This window comes from Onychomys torridus, chromosome 2 (assembly GCF_903995425.1).
Source record: "Onychomys torridus chromosome 2, mOncTor1.1, whole genome shotgun sequence".
Lineage (NCBI taxonomy): Eukaryota > Metazoa > Chordata > Mammalia > Rodentia > Cricetidae > Onychomys > Onychomys torridus.
Window position 1 is genome coordinate 67,520,848 of NC_050444.1, and position 16,595 is coordinate 67,537,442.

The 16,595-nt window shown below is 49.0% G+C and overlaps 1 protein-coding gene across 1 annotated transcript in view; it reads right to left on the minus strand.

Annotated features, from left to right (window-relative positions):
* The window catches only part of Gabbr2 (gamma-aminobutyric acid type B receptor subunit 2), a 353,724-nt gene that overhangs the window by 128,777 nt on the left and 208,352 nt on the right, over window positions 1–16,595 (minus strand). Inside the window, exon 7 of the mRNA XM_036177907.1 lies at window positions 6,882–7,118. Coding sequence (XP_036033800.1) covers window positions 6,882–7,118 — 237 coding nt within the window. The remainder of the gene's footprint in view (window positions 1–6,881; window positions 7,119–16,595) is intronic.

Here is a 16,595-nt window from a genome sequence, read left to right on the forward strand (position 1 = left end):
AGCGGCTTTTCAGACAAGAGGGAGGATGGTGACAGCAGCCTTCCCACCTCAACTCAAATTCCTGGAGTGCGTGAACAGCAGAGAGCGCACGTCACGTCACTCAAGGCAGACTTTGGCTGTTTTGAAACTGACCACTATAACCTTAACAATGGTGATTAGATTGGCTTGTCATCGAGGGGATGAAATGAGTTTATGGATGTGAAGTGAACGCCCTCCTAGATACACCGTGACTCACTGTGTGCTCTGTCTCTCTCAGAACACAGTGTCCATAACAAAAACTGCAGTAAGAACAATGCTGTCGGCGGGCATTGAACACTAATGTGATTTCATGTGAGAACATTACAAAGTAGGACATATTTCCATTCTGCAGATGAGAACACTGAGGCCCAGACGGTGACTATCTTCTCAGGTCACCTAGCTCTGCCAGGTGCTTACACCGCAGTCCCTTTGACTTTGTGGCTACAGTTCCGGTTCCAGATTGTAGGCGCTGTTCTAGGCAATGTCTTGTGTCCTGTGTTAGAGGGTGGCTGGTTCAACAGCATGGACAGGGAGAGACTGGTTCCCAAGGTTGCCTCCTCCATCAAGTGTGTCTGAGTCCCTGTTCCATTGTGGCAATATAGTCCAGGATGCCAGGGACCAATGGGGGGCAAGGGAAGTTCTGGAAAGATTTTTTTGTTCCTTCTCAGTGTTGGCCAAGGAGGCTTCTGAGAGGGACCCTAGGATGGGACACAGTGAGTGGTTCTGGAGTGAGCCACGTCCCTGGGAGGTTGATTTTCTAGGCTACACAGTGAGCTCATCATACTGCAGAGCTTCAGACAAGGTCTGGAGCAGAAGTCCAAGAACTGAGCAGGATCACATAGTGCCGGGACAGAGTCAGGGCTAGCTGAATGACAGTCCCTAAACCATCAAGTCTCAGGTGGCAGATACTTTCCATTCCTGGATGGAGTTTCTGAGGTTGTTTCTTGTCTCTATCAAATGGGTTAAAACACAAACAAACCCATGCCTCTGGGCTGAATGAGGGCATCAAATACAGGACACAGACATGTAGGTTCTGTATTAGAAAATGAAACCAGCCACCTATAGGATCACACAGGAGAGATGGGCTAGCTCAGAGATGCTATTTAGATGTCTGTACATATGTGCATCTGTGATGTGTGCATATATCTATGCATGTGTATCTATGTACATGCATGAGGGCGGGTGTGTCAATTTGGACTTGCATATATGTCCAAACATGTGTACACTGAGTGTGGTGTGTGTGTGTGTGTGTGTGTGTGTGTGTGTGTGTGTGTGTGAGAGAGAGAGAGAGAGAGAGAGAGAGAGAGAGAGAGAGAGAGAGAGAGAGAACTGCATGTCATAGGTACCACTTAGTAAATATGATGAGTTGTAAAGAATAACCAGAAAGGAGGCCAGGGAGAAGGCTCAATTGATAAGGTTCTTGCCATGTAAGCATAGGACTCATGTTCAATCACCAGCACCCACGTAAAAAGTGGGGTATAATGGCACACACATAATCCCAGCACTGGGGACACAGAGACAGTCAGTCCCCTGGGGCTCACTGGCCAGCCGGTCTATCCTGATCAGGAATCTTCAGGCCAATGAAATACCCTATCTTAAAGAGCAAGGTAGAATGATCCTAAGTCGTGATACCTGAGACGGACTTCTGATCTTCACACACATGTGTGCACACCCATACACCTGCATCTATACAAACACATGCCTCCACCAACACCCACACAAAGATTAATTTGAAGGATCGTTTTAATCACAGCAATAGTAACCCCAACTAAGACAACTATGTGTGAAATGTGGTGGTTGAGTGAGAATGGCCTCCATAGGTTCATAGATTTGAATACTTACTTACCAGAGAGCGGAACTGTTTGAAAGGATTGGAAGGATTAGGAGGTGTGGCCTTGTTGGAGGAATTATGTCACTGGGGGTGGGCTTTGACCCTGCCTCTCTCTCTCTTTGCCTATGGATCAGGACATAAAGCTTTCAACTCCAGGCCTACCCTGCCTGCCTGCCACCATGCTCCCTGCCATGATGATAATGGACTAGCCCTCTGAAACTGCAAATGAGACCTCAATTAAATACTTTCTTTTATAATTGTTACCTTGGTCATGGTGTGTCCTCACAGCAAGAGAACAGTGATGAAGACATGGGCCTTACTGAGAGACCAGTGAGTGAGAAGTTCTGGGCATTGCACTGCTTGACACTTGAATTTTTTTTATGGCCTCTTTTTAATTGATGTGACACACATATGCATATAAATACAACCTACTCAGTCTTCACAATGTTATTTTATGTATGTTTTCATGGCTAAGCCAGCCTCCCTCACCAGATCCCTTCATAGCACATCCAATCTGTCTACCCAGCCAGATGCTGCACATTTTCCAGGATCTAGCTTGTCAGTCTGCCTGATCATCTCCTCCATGTACCCTCCAACCCCCCAGATCTAGCCCAGGTTCCACATCTAGAACCCTCACCTAGTCTGGCCACTCTTGACTACACAATGACCAACCTCTAGGCTCCACCAGGCCCCACCCCCTTCCCAGGTCCCGCAGGCTCCTCCCATGCCACATCCATTTGGTATTGGGTTACTTTTCTATTGACACACAGAACACCGCGACCGAGGACACTTATAAAAGAAAGTATTTACTATGGAGATCATGATTTCAGAGGGTTAGAGTCCATGATAGTCAAAGTGGGGAGCATGGCAGGCAGGCAGGCAGGTGTGGCACTGGAGCAGTAGCCGAGAGCTTACATCTGATCTGCAAGCATGAGGTGGGGTGGGGGTGGGGCACTAACAGGAAGTGTCCTGGGCTTTTGAGACCTCAAAGCCCATCCACAGTGACACACCTCCTCCAACAAGGCCACGGCTCCTAATCCTTCCCAAACAGTTCCACTAACTGGGGACCAAGCATTCAAATGTGTGAGCCTATGGAGGTCATTCTCATCCAAACAACCGCAACAACCAAATGGTGCGCTCTTCCCTGGGGAAGACTATCCCTCCCACTCCCAGCATCCTTTGGTTGCCTGTAGCTCTTTGTGTAGGGTTGAGGCCTCACGAGTCACCCCTCCCCATCCACACTGGCGTCCTTGCTCAGATTGTGAATTTTAACATAGCTCCTGGAAGGGCCTCAAGTTTGGGCAGAAATCATGCTCCAACATCTTCTCACTTTCAGAAAAATGACTGTGGAGCCCTCTCTGAGCTTCTGAGACCCAAACCTGGGATTCCAGCCTGGGATTCACTCCCCATACATGCTTGGCAGGGAGAGGTTTTAGGTGAGGAAGAATCCTGGGGTTCCTTACAGGCCTGAACACTGTGTCCCCAGAAGCCAGAGGTGTACAGCATGCCTGGGTCTTTGGCGTGCAGCAGGGGCATAGATGTCCATTTTTGTGGACTCCAGTCCCCAAACAGATGAAATGGAGCTCTGCCTCAGGCTAAGCTGGATCTTCACTATGAGATTTAGAGAAGGAATTTCTTCTCCAACATGCCAGCTAGGCACCCAGGCCTAGCTCCCAGCAGACTGCACACGCCGAATCAATTGAGTCACGGATATAATTAATTTAATGCACTTAAACGATTTTCTGTATAGTAAACATGCTGAACGAGGGCGACCCAGAATAAAGTGACTGCCCGAGAAATGCAGACGTGAGAGCAATGGAAACGCTTCAGTGAAAGCAAAGTGCTTCAATCTCTTTCCACTCATTCCCTCCTTCCAGCTCCTCACCGACCGCTGAACTTGGCCTTCTACAGCCTCCCTGGGCCGCAACGGCACTTGTACTGTGTCAAAGGATACCGTCTTTTCAGCAATCCAAAGATAATTTTAATGAGACCTGTCTGCAACGCAGAGCCAGGTGCATCTTAACATTCAATAAAGGGACAAGTGGAAGACAGAGCCAAGGGCCAAACGGATTCGCTTTGCAGCCTTCCTTGGCTGAAGGGGACTCGAGAGGGCTGCAGGGACAGTGGGTGGGGTTGGTGGAGGCATGGTGGGTCTGCCTGCAGTCGGGGCTCTGCCAAGGCTTGGTGCTGGAGACGCCGAGGGAGTCATACCCCTTTTAGATTAGTGTCCCTGATAGCATGAGGGTGTTGGCTCTGCGGAGTTTTAAGCGTGTGTACAGGTCTGCCATTTGCTGCGTTCTGACTCAGACTGGTGCAGGTGTGATGGAATTTCCCATTAGTAAGAAATTCATCTTCGGGCCCTGGAAAGCATTTTAGCCCGTCTTAGATAATTGCTCATCAAGTAGTGATTATTTGGCTTAGATGACAGGGTACACTTTGCCGGGGTTATAAATGAGTTCCTGCGAAGCCGCGCCAGGCGTCGGGCGCCAGGCAAAGGGCTTAGAGATGCAGCCCAAGGCTTCGGCAGTGCTCCGTCAGCCAGGCAGCACTGCATGTCAGGAACGCATCAGAAGCAAAGCGGAGGACAGGTGAAGCAGCCCTGCCCATCCTTCCTCTCCCAGGGCGAGCAGAGAATATGTACATGAGGGGAGCAGACCCCAGTGCTGTGACTGGCGGGGGAGGCTGTGGGGAGAGGTTCGTCTGCTAACCCAGAAGCTCAAATACCCCAGGCTAGCCTGGAACTTGCTATGTAGCTCCTAAGTGCTTGGGTTACAGATGCGTGCCACCGTGCCTGGATTTTAGTAAGTTTTTTTGTTTGTTTGTTTGTTGTTTTTTTGTTTTTGTTTTTGTTTTTGTTTTTTTTTGTTTTTTGTTTTTTTGGTTTTTTGAGACAGGGTTTCTCTGTAGCTTTGGAGGCTGTCCTGGAACTCGCTTCGTAGACCAGGCTGGCCTCGAACTCACAGAGATCCACCTGCCTCTGCCTCCCGAGTGCTGGGGTAAGTTTTATATGACGGAATCTGAGTGTGTTTTTTTTTATAAGGTGTTCTGAGGATAAAGGCATCTCTTTAAGCACAGTGTGAGGAAAGCGGCTACAGATTCCAGCCTGAATCTAGGTTGTGCTGTAAAAACACACTTGGCCAACAACTACACAGAGCCTTCACATCTGAATGTGGGAGGGGATGTCTGCATTTAGATCCTTCTACCTATGGATTTTGGAAACCTACTTCCCTTCAGCAAACTCAGAGCCTCCCCTCCAGTGGGGGAGTGGCTGCTGAGCAAGAGCGTTAGAATCACCCGGAGGCTTGGTTAAGGACCCAGTGTCTAGAGACCCAGTCAGTGAATCTAGCAAGTGCTCAGGTGAGGCTGACCACACTCAGACTGGCTGGCCCAGCAGAGTCCTTTGCTTGTCACTCTTGAGTTGAGTCCTAACTTACCTCCCCAGCTCTGTCACCCCCCACTCAAGGTTCTGTCTCAGACGACTGTACCCTCCCCTAGCCAATCACTACCTTCCCTCTTAGTTGGCTTCCATCTGGCCAGCCAGCCTTGAGTGCCTTAGTGCTTGTACACTCCTCAAGGCCAAGCTCAGATGCTGCCTCTTCTGAGAAGCCTTTCTTGAATTTTCCACAAACGTCAAGGACATCCCTGTAGGCTGGTGGAGTTCTCCCCTGTGCCAGATGCTTTGAATTTTTCCATGCCAGCTTTGTTCAGGTCCCACCTCTGTATCTACACTGCTGCACACACGTTCAGCTCCTGCAAGACCTGCCTGCCACCCCACCAGCTGCTGAAAACATCTTCCAAACCCAATATTTAAGAAATGCATCAATCCTCTCTTCTCATTGTACAGCCCCATGGTGGACCAGTCTCTAATCGATTCTGAATCTGACGACACAGGACAGTATTTAGATCATTCACTCCCCACCCCACTTCAGGCAAAGTTCCTGTATTTGCTAGGGAGACGAGAGGCAGACAGGGTACCAAGAGACGCCCTACAGTCATGTCCGTCTCCAGAAGGCAGTGCCATGCAGCCACGAAAACCTAGACCCACACAAAGTCCCAGCTCCTCCTCTGGCTGGCTGTCTACGTCAGCTCTGAGCTCATGACTGCTCATTTTAACAGGTATAGTACAGCATCTGCTCTTATGCGGCCTAAAGACACAATAGGACCATTTAGGACAGTAGCAAGTGTTGGCATTTCTTGGATTCCAGCACTGGACATACATGATGGTGTAGGAGCCATACAATTTCCAGAGTCCAGGGATGGCATGGAGCCCCTGGGTGAGTGTTTGGGAACTATTGAGTATTATCAGTGCTAATTTTCCAATGTGCATGCAAGGCATGTATTACCATCTGCATTTCCCTGGAGAAAAACTTGGGCTCAGATAGGCTAATCCTCTCAATCAATATTAGCAGGTGCCACACAAAGGACTTTTATCATCTTGTACTGGAGATTGGGGAGCAAGGGCCCTGGGAATGTTGGGCAAGCATTCAGCTCCAGAGCCATGTCCTCAGGCCTTTTTTTTTTTTTTTGCTTTCAGTTTACAATGGTCTCACTGAGTTGGTCAGGCTGGGCCTTGAACTTACTCTGTAAGGCCAGCAGGTCTTGAACTTGAGACCTTCTTGCCTTAGCCTCTCAAGTATCTGGGATTACAGGGCTGCACCTCCAGGCCCAATGCAAGGACTAATCTTTGTTAACTACTTTACAAATAGAGGCATTGTTCCCATTTTGTGAATGAGAAGCCTGTAGTCCAAGGTCATTAATAGGAAAAGACACAGGGTTTGAACCTGAATTTGGCCCACCTCACCCACAGGGCGGTAGAGTGCACCTACCCATCCTTTCTTACTGGTGAGTCATGAAGGTACCCGCCCCCTGTGAAAGAGCTACCCACCCCACACCTTCTTTCGATATTCCCAGGAAGTCCCTTCCGTTACCTAGAGAAGAAAGCACACAACAGCAGCTGCTTAGCAGCCCCTCTTTTGGCCTTGCATGACCCCCAGGGCGCTAAGAAAACAGCCCATGAGGCTTGGGAACTGACCGTGACACCGAAGAAGTTGGTTTCGTTCATGGCATTGAGGATGATCCTGCCCAGCGTGTGGTCTGTGTAGTTGAAGTCCTGGATCCGCTGGTGCCTGCTGCTGGCGTGCAGTGTCTCCATGGCTCTCTGCAGTGTCTTGGCGATGACCCAGATGCCGTCGTAGGCGTACCCGTGGAACTTGCTGGGCCCCACCCCTGAGCGCTTGCTGTTGTACTCATTCTCGTATTGCTGTGGAGTCTGGAAGAGCAATGGGGTGGGGGGCGTCAAGTTACAGCAGGCACACCAGGCACACCCACATGCCTTGGAGTCTGCTGCACGTCCATCACAATTCTAGGCCCACTGTCCATCCCATTATTTAATTCTACGGTGATTTCCTAAGGTGGCAGCCATTACCGTCTCCATTTTACAGAAGTGGACACTGACTCGCTTAGATCACAGAGTCAGTGAGTGACAGGGCTAATCTAGCCCTGCCCGTCTGGAAGACTGTAATACACCCTAACCATGGGAACTGCCTTCCCTCTGCCCCCCATGTTTGCAGGGCCTGGATCTGGAGAAGTCCTGGGTCCACTTACCAAGCTTAGAAAGTGGAGATACAAGTCAACAAAATATTCAATTAATTATTTTCGATTTCCCACCCAAATAAACACACCTTCCAAATGATCTGAAAGGCAGGGTTTGAGCTCAGCACTGGGGACTCTTCGGAGCTTCTGGTCAGACAGTGCATGAGGAAAGCCAGCCTTGTTGGGCAGTCCAGCCCCTCCAGCGGCCCCTCCCCAGTCCCCCCAGCCCCTCCAGCCAGCAGCTCATGGCTCTCTCTGTCCTTTGCCCTTATCCTCAGGGACCTCTGAATCACCCAAGAGGTAGGACACCCCTAAGAACTGGAGGTCCCTAGGCTCTGGAAATGGCTCTAGGACGTGGGCAAGGGACTCAGAACATGGGCTAGAAGATGTATCCAACATTTTCCCTTCTGATAGGATACTGCCATCTATGAAGTTCATAGTTCAGAGCCATGTATGATTGAGGCACAAAAAATATTGCAAAACCCCTCAATGCATTAAGCTTCTGATTGATTCTATGTTGGGTTGCCTTTATAGCTGTCCTTGGCTGCATGCAGGCTGGATATGCCAGGTTGAGATTCTAGAAGGTTCTAGTTCTGTATTCATAGCCCTGTGGATTCTGAGCCCCGCAGGACCCTGTACAGCCCTCTAGGACCATAGGCCCTGAGGCAGACCCAGGCAAGGGTAATCTGTGCCTTCTACTTGTCTCTTCAAAGCTCCACAGGGTCTGTGAATAGCTTGACACTGAACAACGGATCGTCCCCTACTCCTTGCTGAATTTTATAAAAGAATCCACTGGTGATATTAACATCTTTATTGGCCACAAAGTTCTGAAATTGTTCTTTTACTCCAGTGCCTGAGTTTGTCCTTTCATATGATGACACTGGATAACCTTTGACCTCAGACTCTCCATAGACCTTTCTCAAATTCTTTCTGACCTCTTCAGCAGGAAACGTTATCACAGCCATCTGGGAAAACCCTCTGAGGGACCAAACCACACAGAAACCATGGATTCCTTGTCAGTTTACACTCAGAAGGTCCCTTAGAGACGCCCTCATCCCCTGAGTACAGCCTGAGGGGCCGAGAGTTGCAGAGGTTGGTACAAGTGTGTGAGGATGTGTGTGAAGTTGGATGGGCCTCCATCCTGTTGCTTCTAGCCAGCCATGAGGTTATTATTGCTCATTGGAAGCTTGTACAACTCTCCCTGGCCAGTAGGCAGGGAAAGTGGATCTGCACAGTCAAAGGTCAAGGGGTTTGACATGCATGGAGCCCACCACGCCAAGAAGTAGGATCTCTGGTAGAGTCAGTCAGACAGCTGTCCAGGACCCCAGACTAGTTGCCTCCAGCTGTGGCCCTGCAGGATTTCTGCCTGCTCAAGTGGAGCATGTCCAGCATCAGCCCATGGTCCTTCCTCTAGTCTCAGGCTCTTCTGGAAGCCCAGAATGTCCCTACTTGTCACTCATCTTCAGCCATCTGTAGTGGATAGCCATCCCAGCATTGGCCTGGAAGTTCCAACCCCCATTGAGGCTTCGGTAATGGTCACGCCCACAAGGCAGGGCGGAGGAGGAAGCGGAAGACCAAGGATTGGGAAGAGGTCACTCTCTTGGTTCCCGGACTCTGGACGCTGGAGGTAGACCAAGCAGAGTTCTCCAGAGAACACGGCGGACTACACTATACCCTTGCCAGACCCTGTAACCTACCCCCTCATTTGTAAGTACCCCACAAAATAAACCTCCCTTTTAACTACGTGGAGCGGCCTTAATAATTTCACCAATATCTGGCGCCCAACATGGGGCACGAACCCACGACCCTGAGATTAAGAGTCCCATGCTCTACTGACTGAGCTAGCCGGGCTGCCAGCGCCTTCTCTGGCCAAGTTCCCTCTTCCTGGGGTGCTATTCAGTGTGAGGTGTTCTCTCTTCTTCTAGCCTTCCAGGTGCCTGGATGATGGGGTTTCTTTGTGCCCCAGGGGTTTTGCACTGGTTATGTCCATCAGAAAATCCCCCAACTGGGAGTGCTGCACAGCCATAGCATCATGTCATGGGACCAGCCCTCCTGAGCCGGGGTCTCTAGTCTTTCTAGCACTTACCACTCCCATGTGGTCTGTTGTTTGGCCACTGGTTTTGCATGCTAGCACTGTATAAGGACATAGGCCAGGACATCAGTCACTGAGTGGTCCCCAGAATCACATGAAACACACATAGGACTTAGACGTGCTGTCTGCTAAATGCAGGAATACACCCATGTGCACACCACAGGGATAAATTCAGTGACACACCTGTGCACACACCACAGGGATAAATGTAGGAACACACCTGTGCACACACCACAGGGATAAATGCAGGAACACACCTGTGCACACACCACAGAGATAAATGCAGGACACACCTGTGCACACACCACAGGGATAAATGCAGGACACACCTGTGCACACACCATAGGGATAAATGCAGGAGCACACCTGTGCACACACCACAGGGATAAATGCAGGACACACCTGTGCACACACCATGGGGGTAAATGATGCTTCCTGATACTGAAATGCGCCATGCCCCTGTATATGAAGGCATCCGTTTCCCAGCATCCTCAATAATAGGTGTTTTAATGAAAAAACATTGTCAGTTTGCCAAGAAAGAGTATTATATTCTCTTAATTTGCATTTTTCTTTCTAGTAGAATGAGCTCCTTTCAAATATTGACTAAAAGTTGTTTTTACTTCTGAGGTAAATTTCTTCTTTACACCACACTGCTGCTGTGATGGCCTGATCTTTCAGTCAATTGTTTTAAATCATCTTGCTCTTTTCCCGGTTTTTTATTGCTTGGTTCTGTGTGTGTGTGTGTGTGTGTGTGTGTGTGTGTGTGTGTGTGTGTGCACATGTGCACTCCCTGTACTGCAGGAATGTTGGCTGAGTATTGATCTTCAGGCAGGCATTCTACCATAGCGATACCCGCACCGCTCCATCCCTACACTCTCAGGTCTTGAGTTTGCAAGCCTCCTATCTCATCCTCCCAAGCAGCTAGGGCTACAGGCCTGGACTATCATGCACAGATTATTTTAATTTTTCAGTGTAATTTGGGTCTACATGATGGTTAGTGTTCATTGTCAGCATGACAAAATCTAGAATCACCTGACAAATGGGCCTCTGGGCAGGCCTGAGGGGGTGTGGGAGGAGCATCCATCTTAGCTGGGGTGGGAACACTCCCTGGGCTGGCATCCTGGACTGTATAAAATGGAGAGGGCAAGCTGAGCATGTGTTCATCGTTCTCTTCTCCTGACTGCAATGCGCTGTGGCAGCTGCTTCAGGCTCCTGCTGCTGTGACTTCCCCACTGTGATGGACTGTGACCTGGGACTGTGGGCCCAGATAAACCCATTCCTCTAAGTGGCTTTCGTTGGGATATTTTGTCACAGTAACTGGGAGAGAAACTAAGATTCTCTATTTCTGATTGTTAACTTAGCTCTTGGATATTTTTAAAGTATGTAAAAGCTGCCTAGATGTGTATTCCTCTATTATTGTTATCCTCCTCCTCCTCCTCCTCATCATCATCATCACTATTTTGTCTCTTGAGGCAGGGTTTCTCTGTGTAGCCCTGGCTATCCTGGAACTTGAAAGCATAAGAGGATGAGACCCTCTGACTCCTGTCTTCCCGACTGTCCTCCCTACATGTGTTCTCAGATGCACACAAAGGCACCGGAAGGTAGGGTGCCTGGGTTGCCCAGCTTCCTGTGACTATAACATGACATCTGAGCTCATAACCTGCAGGAAAGAAATGTTCCTTTTGCTTCAGTTTGGAAGTTTCAGCTGGTGATCGGTAGGCCCCACTTTTGTTTTGTGGGGAGGTAGCTCATCAGGTGGAGAGGGACCGTGGTCAACAAAGCCACTAACCTCATGAACCAGGAAGCAGGGAGGAAGACCTGTGTCCTCCAATTCCCCTCCAGGGCAGGTCTCCAGGGACCTAACGATTTCCTACAAGGCCCCAAAGGTTCTATGACTTACCGATAGTTCCCTCCCGGGGACAAAGCCTTTAACACACAGCCTTTGGGGACATGTGTCTAGACCATGGCAGTATCCATCTAGAATTCCATTTAGTCTATCCCATGGGTCAGTCAGATGATGTGTTTATACAGCACCCTAAGCTGTCTGGGATCCTCTAAAAGTCAGAGGCTGTTACAGTTCGGATAGAAAATGTCCCCATTCATTCACGGACTTTGACACTTGGTTCCTGGATGGTAGCTCTGTCTGGGGAGGCTATGGAAACTGTGGGAGGTGGGGCTTCTCTGGAGGAAGTGAATGGGTAGGAGGTGGGCTTTGTGGGTTACAGCTTTGCCCACTTCCAATCCAAGTCTCTCTCTGTGTTTCCTGGTTGGTAGCCAAAGTGCGAACAAGCAAGACCACAGCCCCACCCCCCCCCCAGCTGCAAGCCCCCTGGCTGCAGTGCCTCCCCACCATGATGGACTGTATCCCCTCAAACAGTCAGACAAAACAGATCTCCTTCCTGCAGCTGCTTCTTGTCAGGTATGTGGTCATAGCAACAAACAGTGACCACTGTGGGGTGGGTGGAGGCCTGGGGTGAACGGTTTGACTTTCTTGATTAGTGTGTGTGTGTGTGTGTGTGTGTGTGTGTGTGTGTGTGTGTGTTTATGCATGTGTGTCTGTGCACCTGTGTGTAAGGGCCATACAAGGACTGAGATCATATAACTTATTTGATTTGGCCTCGGGACCAACACAAGCCTCTATGTCTACTTTTTACGTGAGTGACTTACAAATCTCGATTTTTTTCTACTTTACTTTTCTACTTCAGTTGTTCTGGGTGATGAGGAGCAGGAGCATGGTCATGGGGATAAAGGATCGGGCTGTCCGCAGCGTTTCTGTGAGCAGAGGCTTGGGATAGGACTGGGTGTCTGTCTTGCTGGTTTCTTACTATGTCACGCCCTAGGCCATTTACCATTCCTCCCAGGTGATGCCAAGCCATCCTGAGGACAAGTTCTCATGACTGCCAGAGAGAAGCTAAAGCTGGTCTCTACTGCTAAGCTGCCAAGGAGTCCTAGCTATTGCTCTTCTAGAGGTGACGTTTATCACAAGGTGCCAGAAGTTTCTGAGAAGTAACTTTTCGTAGACGGTTCCCCTTAATCACAAGCTGGATTTCAGTGTTTTGAAAGGCAGTTTTTAGGGCTTGGAATATATTTTTCCCTCTGAAAATGTGTTATAAAGAGTGGTTGAGCTCCCAGGCTAGCCTGCAGGGGCTTGCAAAGCTAACAGGTGGCTCAATGCTGTGAGCTTGTGATTCCAGCACAACCATGCTGGCATAGTTAATACAGATCATCTGCTTGACAGGATGTAGGCTCACTCAGGATGTAGGCTCACTCGAGTTTATAGGGGAGCTTCTAAATTGGGTTAACCGGGGTGGGAAGTGGGCGGCACCATGCCATGGGCTGGGGTCCTAGACTGAGTAAAAAGGATGTGGTTGGCTGAGCGCCAGTCTGTTTCCTGGCTGCAGATGCAACGTGAATGGCTGCCTTAAATTCCTGTTACCATGACCACCCTGCTGGGATGGACCGACCCGGAACTGTGAGCCACAGAAACCGTCCTCTTCCTTCCTCAAGTTGCTTTTGTCACGGTTTGCTTTCTGGGAGAATCAAGCTTTGCTGTCAGAAGAGAGGAGGCAAGGACATCCCCTCTTTCATGCTCCACTGCCTGTCTCCCCCGGGAGACGTTTGGTTCACAGGGTTCATTGGCGGCGTACTTCCTACACCGGTTCCTACACTCCAGTGAAGCTGGTCTCTGGGGTGGCTTGTTAAATGTGAATTCCAGGGCTGCCTGTGTTTCCATGTCAGTGAGAGAGGCCAGTCAGGTGTGTGCAGTTTTCAAAAATCTCAGCTTTGAAACTATGAAGGCCCCTACAACTGTCATTAGGACTCCACAATAGAAAGTTCCTGGTATTTTCTAAGTCCCTTTCTAGCTGAGGTGGTTCCGGGTTCAAAGGTGGCATCCATCTCCCTGTAACTCTCCTGCAGCAAGCTACATGACCCTGCAGAGCCACTGGAAACATGTCTGTTCCTTCTCACACCTGCAGCTCCTCACAGAGTAAAGGACAGGGGCCTTCCTTCCTCCGGTGCTGTTCTCCCGCCAAGCTAAATGGTTTCTGTTTGGAGTTCTGGGGCTGTGATAACAAACTCCCATCAGACCAAAGAGCCCGTGGAAGAGCCACACAAAGAACAGAGAACAACATGCAGTACAAGAATAGCCTCTTAAAACAAATACCTCTTCAGATATCAGAAAGCAAGTGGGGATTCGGGGTGGTGGCACACGCCTGGGGTCCCAGCATGCAGGAGGCTGAGGCAGGAAAGTTATGAGTTCAAGGTCAGCCTGGGCAGCACAGCCAAGACTATCTCCAAAAAGAAGACAGAGAGAGAGAGAGAGAGAGAGAGAGAGAGAGAGAGAGAGAGAGAGAGAGAGAAAGAAGAGGAGGGGAGGGGGGGGGAGGGGAGGGGAGGGGAGGGGAGAGGAGAGGAGAGGAGAGAAGAGAAGAGAAGAGAAGAGAGAAGAGAGAAGAGAGAGAGAAGGAAGGAAGGAAAGAAAGAAAGAAAGAAAGAAAGAAAGGAAGAAAGAAAAAGAAAGAAAGAAGGAAGGAAGGAAGGAAGGAAGGCAGGAAGGAAGGAAAGAGGCAAGCAGTCGAGCTGGGACCCTTGGGACCACATTCCATGGAGAGATGCTTTGAGATGGACATGACTCCTTGCTGAGGTGCTGGTGGGTTTGCAAGCCAGAAGTTGTCCAGCTAAGGCTAGAACAGGTAACATTGGGCAAGACCTTTTGGCAATCCCCTGTGAGAAGCCAGAGGCTGCATGTCAGGGCTGCCCAGGCAGTCAGATGTGAATCACGAGGCTGACAGGACAAGAAACATTTTCACTTGAAATACTTCAGAGCTAAGCTGATAAAGCAAGGGGCCACAAAACAAGGCAAAAGCACCAGGAGAAGGGGCGGAGCCTATTTGGAGTCCAGGGTCAGTCAGCTCCTCAGGACTTCCAATGAGAATGCTGAAGGGCTGACAGTGGGAATAAGAACAAGTTCAAACAGATTGGGTCTTGCAAAGCCAAGGCCAATCTTGGAACCATCTCCACCCCCAACTGTATTAAAAGTGAAGTTTTATTTTTTTTCCACTGAAGAGAAAGATGGCAGTGTCTGGATCTGTTGCAATCTCTCTCATGCATTGAGTCATGGAAGTCTATCAGTTATGACCAGAGGTATTGTAGGAAAGGAAGGGGGTATTAGAAATAATCACACAAGGAACCGAGATCATGAAGTTATGAGACTTGGACTTTACAGCTCGCAAGGCTTCTATATTCAAGTAAACAGATGAGAGGATGTAAAACATCACCGAGGAGCTGAAAGCTACAGAGGAAGAAAAGTTAACAGGAGAAAATAGAAATTCTGGAGAAGTAAAAGACTTGATGGGTGGGGCAGCAGTGGTGGACCCGTGGAAGGCAGACAGGTGAGCCGCTACGGACTAGTAGTTAACGTTCAGGGGCGTGTCGAGGAAGGGACGTGAGGAAGGCAGGAATGTACTGGAAATACTTATCATGGGTATAATCACTGTCCTGAAAGGTAAGGAAAAGAGAAGGAAAACAGAAATGAATAGACCTGGAATTTCCCTCCCAACACTCTGAAGCCCTGTGGAGTCTAATAAAGAAAAGCACACACACACACACACACACACACACACACACACACACACACCACCTGATTAAAGTTTTAAAAAAAAAAACAGTTGAAGATCAAAGTCAAAACAAAATATTTCTTTGTTCATTTGTTTTTGTTTGTTTGTTTGTTCTGTGTTGACCTGGCTGTTATGGAACTCACTCTGTAGACCAGGCTGGTCTCAAACTTACAGAGATCCTCCTGCCTCTGACTCCCAAGTGCTGAGATTAAAGGTGTGCATCACCACCATCCAGCTTCAAAACAAAATCTGAACAGTAGCTAGATAGAAGAGACACATCACTGTTAAAAGGCCAATGTGTGATAGTTGGTTTACCAGAAATAATGGAAGCCAAGAGACAGTGACTATGAAAAGCAGGAAGGGAACAGCAGATGAACCAGCGGCTACCCTGGGCTAAGAAAGCACTCTGTAGGGGCTACCCTGGGCTAAGAAAGCACTCTGTAGGGGCTACCCTGGGCTAAGAAAGCACTCTGTAGGGGCTACCCTGGGCTAAGAAAGCACTCTGTAGGGGCTACCCTGGGCTAAGAAAGCACTCTGTAGGGGCTACCCTGGGCTAAGAAAGCACTCTGAATTAAAGGTGAAACAAAAGACACTTACCACAGCTAGGAGTGGGGAGAATGTGTCTGGTAGATGACAGCTAAAGAAGGACCAGGAAAGACTCTTCAGGCAGAAAGAGAACAGCTCTAAGCAGAACAGAAACGCTGGAAGGACGTGTGTGTAGGAGAGCACACTCAGTGAAAAACAACATCTGGCTAAGAACATTCTAGAAGATCTGAATGAAGGTTAGAGATTGCGGACTCAGACCTGCAGATACCAGGCTTTGTTTTACAACTTGAGTGATCGAGATGGCGTGACAGCGGCCTAAAGACAGACAGACAGACCATAGGAGATAGTGGACAATACAGAGATGGGCCACACTCTGCAGGTGCTATATTCGTGACTGAAGTCGTGCAGCATGGCTGGGGAGGAGGGCAGCAACGGCCCTGTCAATAAATGGTTCCAGCAATTACTTGTCATATGGAAAACAAAACAAATATTGATTTTTACTTTAGACATCCATATAATCATTTTCATGGACACCTGATGTTTAACATGATACATAATAAAAGGAAAGGATATAAGGCAGAAGGCCTAATGGCCGAACTGGGTGGGTAGGGGGGATGCTTAGACAAGACACGACACTGAACACCTAAGGACCTGGACTGCATTACCATGAAGAATCCCTGTCCATCAAAGACACCAAGACAGTGAGAGGTAAGTCACAGAGTGGGGGAAGAGAAAGGTCCCACATAGACTTCTCAAGGCTCCTCAGGTAGAACACAGATGAGATTTCTACTCCTGGGCAAGGGAAAAACACACAAAAAAGTCAACAACAACCAGGCAGAGACTCTGGTAGAAAAGCAGGTGAAAGACCCAAAAGGCAATTACAAAAGAGGCTAAAAAA